The 10997-nt window shown below is 52.3% G+C and overlaps 1 protein-coding gene, 1 long non-coding RNA gene and 1 pseudogene across 2 annotated transcripts; 1 reads left to right on the forward strand and 2 right to left on the reverse strand.

Moving 5' to 3' along the window:
- Positions 1-2197: 2197 nt before the first annotated feature.
- On the reverse strand, positions 2198-4450 carry LOC132004985 (tigger transposable element-derived protein 1-like). Its single transcript, XM_059381647.1, has one exon. It carries the CDS (start codon positions 3824-3826, stop codon positions 2198-2200), a length of 1629 nt encoding a protein of 542 aa, XP_059237630.1. The 5' UTR covers positions 3827-4450.
- Positions 4451-4784: 334 nt separating this feature from the next.
- LOC132005536 (uncharacterized) lies at positions 4785-7007 on the forward strand. Its single transcript, XR_009400825.1, has 3 exons — positions 4785-5077; positions 6086-6302; positions 6805-7007. It is a non-coding gene; the product is annotated as an uncharacterized LOC132005536 (long non-coding RNA).
- Positions 7008-7638: 631 nt separating this feature from the next.
- On the reverse strand, positions 7639-10927 carry LOC132004986 (peroxiredoxin-1-like; annotated as a pseudogene).
- Positions 10928-10997: the final 70 nt, after the last annotated feature.

A 10997-nucleotide genomic window follows, 5' to 3' on the forward strand; every position in this document is an offset into this window, starting at 1 on the left:
GTCAGCATTGCCAACCTATGCCTCTGTGAAAACACAGCTTACTAACTAGAGTTTAATAGTTGTTTAGAGTTCTGGCTTGGCTTTAGCCTGAGGGCATATAGTCAAAACACAGGGTGTTCAAAATGGACTTTGGGGTTTCCCCCTCTTCACTGTGGGTATGGAGTTCACGTGAAGTGTGGCTCCATTCATATACCCCATTTGGATTTAGTTCCCTGCTTTACTTGTGTGATACATTAACATGATTCCCACAGTCAGAACTTCACCAAAGGCCAGGGCGCCCAGCTGACCCAGTAGGTAGAGCCTGTGACTCTTGATCTTGAGGTTGTGAATTCAGGTCCCACAGTGGATATAGAGATTACTTAAAAAGAAAACCTTTGTTTTTAAAGATTTTATCCATTTATTTATTCGAGAGAGAGAAAGAGAGAAAGGGAACACGTCGGGGAAAGGAGCAAAGGGAGAGACAGAAGCAGGTTCCCAGCTGAGCAGGGAGCCCGGCGCAGTGCCCAGTCACAGGACGCAGGGACCATGACCCAAGCTGAAGGCAGATGCTGAACCGACTGAGCCACCCAGTTGCCCCTTAAAAAGGAAATCTTAAAGGAAGGTTATGAAAGGCCTGTCACACTCCACCCCTCCCCCCACCAGGTAACCAATCTGTAGTCTCTGGTTTCTCCTTCCTGTGTTTCCTTTTGCAAAAAGGAGGAAGATACATATATTATTTCCTTCCCCCCTTCTTTCTTTCACAAAAACGGCAGGTGCTACTCTCTTGCCGGTTGCTTTTATCAATTATTAGTATGCCCTGGAAACCACTCCCGGCAGTTCCTCCTCTGTTACTGGTGCTGCCATCTCTTACACCTGTAGTCCCTAGTGTGTGACAGCCATTAGATATTTCAGCACTCTGCTACAGATGAGTATTCAGGCTGTCTCCTCACTTCTGCAGTTACAAACAAGCATGCAATGAGTAACCTGTGCACACGTATCTTCTCTGGTTGGCAGGGTATCTGCGGGGCTCTAGGAACGTCTAGCACCCTTCCATAAGGGTCATACCAGTCTGCACTCCCATCAGCAACATTTCAGATGCCTGTTACCCCAGACCCTCACCAACACAACACGTAGTCATACTTTATTTTTTCCACTATTAGTAAGATGTCCGTGTAGCTTTAATCTGCATTTCTCTCATTATGAATGAAGCTGAACTTCCTTTCATATGCTTCAAGATCTAATTTAGACTTATGAATTAGATCCTTGGTCCATTTTCCTGTTGGATTTTTGGTTCTTCTTCTTAATCCTAAGAGTCCTCACCTGTCAGGGATATTAGCCCGTTATCTGTGAGATGTTACCACTCTTTTCCAACTGCTTTTGACTTTTTTGTAGTGATGTTTCCTCTGTGAAAAAGTTCTTTTGTTACATTTTTACATGGTCAAGTTGATGAAATTTTCTTATTTTATCTGCATTTTAAGGCAGATAATTTCCCAGCAACCAGGTCAAAGAGGCATTCATCTATGTGTTTTTGTAGTAGTTGTATGGTTTCAATTTTTACTTTTGGATCCCTGACCTGTTTGTTCATTCCTTTTTTTTTTTTTTTAAAGATTTATTTATTTGACAGACAGAGCTCACAAGTAGGCAGAGAGACAGGCAGAGAGAGAGGGTGAAGCAGAGAGCCCGATGCGGGGCTCGATCCCAGGACCCTGAGATCATGACTTGAGCCAAAGGCAGAGGCCCAACCCACTGAGTCACCCAGGTGCCCCGTTTGTTGATTCTTATGTATCCTCTGAGGCATGGATCTAATTTTATGTTTTTCTAAATGATTAACCAGTTGTCTAGCACCATTAAAAAAAAAGTTCTGGGCTTTCTCTCTTATTCCACAGGTCTGACTACTGCCCTGATTTAATCACAGAAGTTTTATAGTTTGCTTTCATGTGCAGAAGGGCTAGTCTCCTCCTTCCATTATTCTCTTTTTAAAGAAACATTTTCCTGGGTATTCTTGCATGCAATTATCCTAAAGTACACATTTGAATGAAATTTTAATGACAAAATTTGATATTGTCAAGGGTCAAAATAAAAGCATCAGGAACAGAGCTTCCGGGGATGTAAGGCATCTTAGAAGTTGAGAGGTGTGGCTGGGCCTCATCCCCTGGGGTCACCCTGTTACTGCCGGCTTTCTTCTGATGAGCACGTGGTTGCACCACAGAGAAAGGACCTAAGAGAGCTGCTCTGAGCATTGCTGCTTCTCCCTGTACAGTTCCCTGTAGCAGTTAATTGCCTCACTGACTGCTCTTGAGACTTGCAGTTTCCACTTGTCACCAGGGCTGTTACTGGCAAGGACTCGCAAGCCTGCCTCGAAATGTGAGAAGGCTGTGGATAGCTCTCCTGCGGTTAGCTGGCGCAGGGCGGGTGCGGCCTCTTCACTCTCCTCCTCTCCTGAGGTCTCCTGCCCCAGCTGCATCAGCTCCTCGTTTGAGAGATCGTCCTCGTGGGACCTCAGCAACCGGTCCACATCGGCTTCTACAACCTCTTCAAAAGCCATGTTCCTGGCCAGGGTCACAATGTTCTGTTGAAGCTGTGCAATGTTATCTGTTTGGGAAACACTCTGGAACTGAACACACTCGGGCCAAATCTTCTTCCACACACTGTTCATTGTTGCCCGTCTGAGCCCCTCCCAAGCCACTGCAATGTTGTCTACAGCATCCATGATGCTGTAGTTTCTCCAAAACTCCCTGATCATGGCTGTGTCCTCTCCGTCTGTTGCTTCTAGGATGTGCTCAAAAGTTCTTCTCACGTAATGAGCTTTGAAGATAGAGGTTATGCCTTGACCCATGGGCTGGACTAAGTCGGCGGTTCTGTCGTGAAGATATTCGACTCTCACGTTATCAGACAGATCACCCAGATTTGTCGGGTGGCACGGTGCATTATCTAGGATGAGCAACGCTTTGTTGGTGAGATGATTTTGGGTACAGTATTTTTCTATGGCAGGGCAAAAGAAGTATGTGAACCATTCCTGAAAGATGGTCCTGGTTGCCCATGCCTTTTTGTTTGAGCGCCAAATCACAGGCAGATTGGGCTTAGAGTACCCTTTCAGAGCCTTGGGATTTTCCAAGTGGTACACCAGTAAGGGCTTCAGCTTAAAGTCCCCAGCTGCATTGCCACCAAGCAGCAGCATCAAGCGGTCTTTGGAAGATTTAAAGCCTGACTCGGCTTTCTCTTCCACAGAAATAAACGTTCCTTCAGGCATTCTCTTCCAGTAAAGCCCTGTCTCATCGACATTAAAAACTTGCTGAGGGCTGTACTCACCTCCTTCGATGATGCTTCTCAGCACTTCTGCATACACGTCCTTGTGTCCCAGCGCTGTGCTGCTCACCGTGAAGTGAGGCAAACTGTGGCGCTCCTTGAATCTCACAAACCACCCTTTGCTTGCACTGAACCTCTCTGCTGGAGAGCTTCCGCCTCTTTCACGCTGCAGGTCATCAAACAAACTCTTGGCCTTCTCCTGAATGACGGTGACACTCAGGGGCACGTTTCGCTGGCTCTGGTCTTCAAGCCACACGTGCAGCAGGCGCTCCATGGTCTCCATGAGGGCACTTCGGTGGCGAGTCAACCGGGAGGCTCTCGAGGGAGTAGCTACCTGTGAATTCGCTTTGATTTTCTCTCTATTATCTCGGATTGTAGCCACGGTAGAAACAGCGAGGCCTAAGGCCTTTGCGATCTGGCTGAGCTTTTCACCTACTTCAAATCGTCGTAAGACTTCCAGTTTTAGGTCCAGGGTAATTGCCTTCCGTTCCCTTTTGGCATGTGGGATGTCCGCTGCATTCAGGGGCCTTTTCCCAGGCATCTTTGCCTCCAAAATGCAGTAAAATCACAGCAGTCTCACGGGCCAGTGGGCTCGTGGCCACTCTGTGCTCCGCGGCTAAACCTGGGAGAAGAAATGTGCTCCCAAGAGGCGCAGGCAGGAGCCGTGCCAAGGTCCGCAAGGGCCGGCCGGGGCCGCTGTCGCAGACACCGGCTGGCTCCCGCTCCACCGGCAGGCAGGCGGCGTGGGCCGGCGGTGTCGGGGCGTCCGCTCAGCGGGTAGCCGGTCTGCACGAACACGAGAGCCGGCGGGTCCCGTGACCCGAAAACAAGTCGGTGAAGGGGGCTAGTGCGGCCCAGCACAGCCCGAGTCGGAGCCCTCGTCCGGGACGCGCAGCAGCGGCCGGGGACGCGGGCCCGAGCGGGGCTGTTCGCTGCGCGGCCGTGAGCCGCGGCCTCCGGAGGGCCCGGCCGAAAATCAGTCGGCAGTCCCAGCAACCGGCCGCCGAGCGGGTCGCCGAGCTTTCTGCGCGCCACCGCCTGGGTGGGACGAGACAGCGCGCGCGCTCCGGCCCCTGGAGAGTCACGTGATAGCGCCCGCACGCGCGGAGAGGTCCGCGCTGGCGCCCGTTCCTTACTGCGCACGCGCGAGGCCTCCGGCGCGCGGGGACCGGCTCGGGGGCGGGGCGCTGCTGTGCGCCAGGGCGCGCCCGGGCGGGGCGAGGTCGGGGCCGGGGACGGCCTCACAGGCGGGGGGCCGCGGTGGCTCGAGACGCTGCAGCACGGCGAGGCACGGGCGTGAGGGCCCTCGGAACAGCCTAGCAGGTGAGCAGGGGGGTTCTACCCGCCGGTGTCCGGCGGCGGGGGCGGGGGCGGGGGCGGGTCGGCGCTCAACGCCGCGGTGACGCCATCCGGCTGCGCCGGTCGTCCCGGGGTAGGGGCCGTGGTGACGCCATCCGGCTGAGCCCGGCCGCCGGCTGGGGGTGGGGGTGGGGGAGGCCCGCGGTGACGGCGTCCGGCTGCGCCGGCAGTGCGGGAGTTAGGGGCGGGGGGAGCCGGGGAGTGGGCTCAGCGGCCGCGACCCCGGCGGCCTCCGCGGGCGGCCCCCTTGTGAGTGTTAGAGTCCGTCTTACGCTGGAGAGAAGGTGGAAGGCTGGACGGAACTGGCCAGGGGCTTTCCTCCCCTTGCGGCTCAGGTCGGCCCGGCTCCGGCGCCTCCGCCTCCGCCTCCCGGGACTCCGAGCGTGGGCCTTTCCCGGGCCTAGAGACGAGGAGTAGAATGCCGTGTCTTAAGGTGCTTCTAGTTCGTTCTTTCTTGTTAAGATTTATTTATCATAGGGGCGCCTTGGGGGGACTTCGTTGGTGAAGCGTCTGCCTTCGGGTCGGGTCATGATCCCGAGATCCTGGGATCGAGCCCCGCGTCCGGCTCCCGGCTTGGCGGGGAGCCTGCTTCCTCCTCTCTCGCTGCGCCTGCTCTCTCTATCTCAAATGAATAAATAAAATGTTTTTTAAAAATATTTATTTATTTGACAGACAGAGATCACAAGCAGGCAGAGAGGCAGAGAGAGAGGAGGAAGCAGGCTCCCCGCTGAGCAGAGAGCCTGATGCGGGGCTCGATCCCAGGACCCTGAGATCGTGACCTGAGCTGAAGGCAGCGGCTTAACCCACTGAGCCACCCAGGCGCCCCTAAATAAAATATTTAAAAAAAAAGATTTAGAGAGAGCAAGGGCGGGGGGAGGCAGGGGACAGAATCTTCAAGGAGATGCCCCGCTGAGCGAGGAGGTTGAGGCTGGTCCCTCTCAGGACCCGTGAGATCATGACCTGAGCCGAAACCGAGAGTGGGTGGCTCTGCCGCTGAGCCACAGGTGCCGGCGTTCTGTTTCTGTATTGATTGATGCAGCCCGGGGGCAGCGGTCCCAGTGACTTGGTTTTTTTTCTAATGCACAAACACGGAGCTTCTGAGTTTTGATCCAAGAAAAATATCGTGGCTGTCAGACAGTCGTGAAAGAGGAAGAGGATTTCATGGATTCATTTTCTGTCCTGGCTTCAGTAGTGAACGGTTCCCTTTCATCCCTATTCATTCTGGAGGTGGTGTGAGTCCGTTCTGTTTCTAGAAATATCAGTGACAGCAGAGCCTTTTACTTTTGGCATCTCAGCATTGCAGAGGGCTGTTCTGGTTCACGCGGTGGAAGTCAGTAGCTGATGTACCCCACAGGTGTGTCTCTAGTCACTGAACTTCTGTGGACCTCATGGAAGTTTTAGTTATGAAGCAGCTTGGATGATCTTGGCGTTTTTTCCACAGACTGAGTCATTCATCTGTTGAGCATCAACAAGCTGGCGACATCATGGTCTACAGGACCGGCAAGCGCCCTGCCGCATGGGCTGCTCTGCCTTATTTGTAGACTGAAGAGGGTGTGCCAAAGCTGGAGATGCAGTCGCGATCTGCTGTGTAGTTAGAAGAGGAGCCCTAGCATTAACACTCCTCAAGGGAAGCTTATGTTCCGGAGGCTTCCATGCAGGTATTTTCTCGTTGGTGATCTTGCTGTCCTATCCCTGCTGTACCAGAGGAGAACCAGACAAAAGCGGGTCCCATGGCGTGTTAGGTGGTTAAATGAGGTGTGAAGGGAAGGGAATAGAAACGGGTGAATGCCGTGTTATTTGAGGTGGACCATGACCTGAGCTGAAGTCAGACACAACTGACTGAGACCCCCAGGGGCTTCCCCATCTGAATTTTATTTATTTATTTTTAAAATTTTTGTTATTTTTCCATCTGAATTTTAAAAGACCCAGATGTTACCATATGGTTTCACGCGTGCGGAGCATGGGGAATGGTGTGGAGGACGGGAAGAGAGGGAAAACCGGACGGGAGGAAACCAGAGAGGGAGACAAGCCGTGAGGGGCTCTGGAGGCTGGGAAACAAACTGAACATTAGAGAAGGGAGGGGAGTGGGGGGCCGGGGGGGCCGGGGGATGGGCATTAAGGAGGGCACCTGTTGTGATGAGCACTGGGTATTTCACGCAGCTAAGGAATCGTTGAACACTCCGTGAGAAACTTAGGGTGTGCTGTATGCTGGCTAACGGAACGTAGTAAATACATAAAGAAAAGCCTCCGATAAGAGATAGCTGCAGGAATGCTGGCTCTTCGTGGAGGTTCTGCTTTTCCTGGGTGGTCTGCTGAGCTGCTGCTTCTGCTGTGCTCCCATGGACCACGCACATGCCTTTCCCCACCAGGACCGGCTTTGACTTCACCCACACAGAGGTCCCGTGGAGTGTGAGGATGGCATATTTGGTTGATGTCTTTCACAATGTCTGAAGAAGGAAATTACAGTTTGATGAAGGACCCTCTCCTGTCGCACCATAGAATGTGTTCTCTTCTCCCACGGAGGTGTTCCCTGGGGATGACAAGGATTTCTGCAGTCTGGCTGTTTTGGGGGCCGATGTTGCCATGGGACTTTTCAGTGGCTGGATTCTGGGAAGGAAATCACCTGGAAGCACGTTGTGCGGTGGTCCCTGGCAAGAGGTCTGGCGAGGGGAGCTTACAGTCTGTTTACCCCTGTGGTGTGTGCACGTGCGTGTGCTCTGCAAGGTCTAACCCTGAGAAGCCCCAGCCTTGGGGTATGGACGAGACACCCTTGGACTTCTTCCGGGAACTGGGAGCACCCTCATGGCCACTTTCGTCCCAGGTGCATGGCCCTTTCACACCATGGCCCGACTTCCTCGTTCCTTGGCTGTGACGTGTAGTCCTGCCCTGTCGCCCCCAAGCAGGACAGACCCGTGACTGTCGACTCCGGGCTCTGTGCGGGCTGGCAGCACCTTCTGCTTCTCCTCTGGGGTGCTGAGCATGGGCGAAGTGAGTGTAAACCTCGGGAGGAGCAGAGGGCTTGGTCCACCTTTGCCCGTTACCCTAAACACCACACTGTGAAGATCAGGAATCCTATGTGATGGTGTTTGTAGGAAACCACGGTTTCCCACCAGGCACTATGGTTCAGGTCTTTGTTGTCTGTCCACATGTCTGTCCTCAGAGAGGCCCTTGCTCCCTCCAGGGGAGGGGAATGGTAGCTGCCACTCCTGTCTCCCAAGGCCTGCCTCCTGCAGGAGAGGAGGGGTGAGGCAGGGGTCCTCCCCTGTCTGTGTTCTGGACAGATGCCGGAGTTCCCTTGAGGTCCGGCATGGCTGACAGTGACATGCTTGTTCTGAGGCACAGGCCGGAGGACTGAAGGGTGGGGTGTTCCCTCCCCGGTTTGCCTCATGCAGTCCTGTGCTCAGTCCCTCTGGTGCACAGTGGTGACAAGCTCTCCCCGGGCTCTGACCACGTGCCCTCTCCCGTGTACTTGGAGGAACTATCGTGTGGGCTGGGAAAGTCCAGCCAGGAGTGGGGGGCTTGCTGCACTGTCTCCTGGCCCTCTGCCCCCTCCAGAGTTGTGGTCTCACAGCATGTCCCAAGGAAACTTCCACACAACTGCCTCTGAGCCCTTGATGCGTCTCCACACCCATGATCTGGAGCAGATAGCTTTTTGTGAAGGGCTTATTTGGGAATGAGAAGTTACAGTTTCCTGAAACTTAAGCAGCAATCTTTGATTTAAAATAGCTTTGCTGTTTTACCTAATTAAAATATATTTCATGTCTGTGACAAAAAATATTTGGGAAATACATAAAAGTATAAAGGTGGAGCGTCCTGCACTAAGCGAGGGTGAGCTTTTATTGTGACCCTCCTAGCCTGTTTTATCCCCTGGGTCCCTGGCTTCCCCAGGTTGAGCTGAACACCCAGATGGTAGTGTGCTGTGTTGGAGAAGTTAAGACAGGTCACCGGGGAGTGATCCAGGCAGAAAGAGACTGGAGCCTGAGGGGGGCTGTGAGGATGACCCCAGCTCTTGTCTCATGAGTGTGAGGGTTGTTGGGGTCTTACCGCCTGGGGAGTTTGTGTCAGAAGAGAAGCTGAGCTGTTGGGTTTCTTTGAGGACCTTCTTTAGCGAGTATTAGGCTATACAGTGGGACCATTGAGCTTTGTGGGCAGTCATGAGATGCCAGAGCTGGGAACACGTCCTCATCACACAACCCTGAGTCTTTACTTACTTTCCAGAAAGAGCTGTGTTGTAATGGTCTGAGATGCTTTTGAGAGCAAATGAATAGCGAAATGAAACGGGGCACGCCCCTGAACTGTGTCTTTGAAGAGCTTCCCAGAAGGGCATGTCTGCTTGTAGATGGCTGGGGGTAGCTTGTGGGCCTTTGGGACTGAATTTTCCTTCTCCCTGGCACTGTTTTCTTGTGGTGGCTGCCATTGGGCGGATGGAAGGTTTCTGAATCCGCTCTGGATGTAACATGGCACCATACTTAGTGTAAGACTGTTTGCATCCCTTTTGGATTTTTAAAAAATACATATTTATTTGAGAGAGACATGGAGAGAGGGAGGGAGGGGAGTGAGCATGAGCCAGGGCAAGGGGCAGACTCCTTGCCAAGTAGGAAGCCCAGTGCAGGGCTTGATCCCAGGACTGTGAGATCATGACCTGAGCCGTCCACAGAGGCCTCACCGCCTGAGCCGCCCAGGCGCCTCTGGCCTTTGGATTTTTAAGGCAGTATGCAGTCTTAACGCCTGGACATACCAGGTTCCCATTCCTGCTCCTGAATTGGTTTCTGTGTATCAAAATGGAAATAGGTTCATATTGCTGGCTGAAAGCGTTCCTGTTATTAGGAGAACGACACCCGACACCCGTCTGTCTGCCGAATGCAGGCCACGACAGAGCTGTGCTCTGTGCCTGTGGGCTGTGACTGAGCATGGAGGCCAGTGGTTAGCTGTGCAGTGCCCTGTGTGTCACCTCTGCTGTTACCTGGACAGACGGTTTGTGCCCGTCATTCCTGCCCCTGGGAAGGCATCTGAAGTGAGGGGCAGGTTCAGGGGTGAACGTTCCTGCAGTAGGGTGTTTTTTGTTTTTGCTTTTTAATTTTTTAATTTTAATTTTAATTTTTTTTTTCAGTTCAAGTTTAATAGAAACAAAAGAAGATCAAAAGTGTTGCCCTACTACTGTACATCACGGTTGGCCTGCCCTGTAACACAGTTCAGGCTGTTCTCTCCAGAGGAAGAAAGGCTGTTCTCCCCAGTCCCTACAGGAAAGGCTTGTCCTGTCCCATACCACATCTGCACAAAGTCTAAAGTCTTGTGTTTTAAGCATAACAATAGTACAAAAGAGATACTGTTTTCATGGCCACCCACTGCAGCCCAGCCCTAAAATGGCCTGGTGCTCACTTTTGCTTAGAGAAATATTCTCTGCTCTTTTGGACATCAGGCTTGATGGTATCACTGCCAGGCTTCCAGCCAGCTGGGCACACTTCCCCATGCCTGTCGGTAAACTGGAAGGCCTGAACCAGTCGCAGAGTCTCATCCACATAGCGGCCAGCGGGTAGGTCATTTACAGTGATCTGCCTAAGGATGCCTTTATCATCAATGATAAAGAGGCCCCTGAACGAGATGCCTTCATCAGCCTTTACGACTCCATAGTTCTGAGCAATGGTACGCTTGGGGTCTGATACCAAGCGAATGTTCATGGGTCCCAGTCCTTGTTTTTGGGTGTGTTGATCCATGCCAGGTGACAGAAATGAGAATCCACAGAAGCACCAATCACTTGACAGTAGAGTTTCTTTCTTTCTTTCTTTTTTAAAGATTTTATTTATTTATTTAAAGATTTTATTTATTTATTGGACAGACAGAGATCACAAGCAGGCAGAGAGGCAGGCAGAGAGAGAGGAGGAAGCAGGCTCCCCGCTGAGCAGGGAGCCCGATGTGGGGCTCGATCCCAGGACCCTGGGACCATGACCTGAGCTGAAGGCAGAGGCTTAACTCACTGAGCCACCCAGGCGCCCCGACAATAGAGTTTCTTAAATTCTTCTGCCCTGTCACTGAAAGCAGTGATCTCCGTGGGACACATAAAGGTGAAGTCAAGAGGGTAAAAGAAAAACACAGTGTGTTTTCCTTTGTAGTCAGATAGGCTGAGGTCTTTGAACTGGCCATCTGGCACAACAGCCGTGGCTTTGAAGTTGGGGGCGGGATGCCCAATTTTGGCATTTCCCGAAGACATCTTGCTATTGGCTGCTCTATGAACAAAAACGCTAAAGACAAGCCAGGAAGAAGACGCCTGTTTTTGCTTTTTTAATGTAAAGTATAGTTTTCTGTTTTTTTCAGAAGAATGCATCTCCTGGATTCACTACGGAACAGCAGCCTGT

Source organism: Mustela nigripes, chromosome 17 (assembly GCF_022355385.1).
Source record: "Mustela nigripes isolate SB6536 chromosome 17, MUSNIG.SB6536, whole genome shotgun sequence".
Taxonomy (NCBI): domain Eukaryota; kingdom Metazoa; phylum Chordata; class Mammalia; order Carnivora; family Mustelidae; genus Mustela; species Mustela nigripes.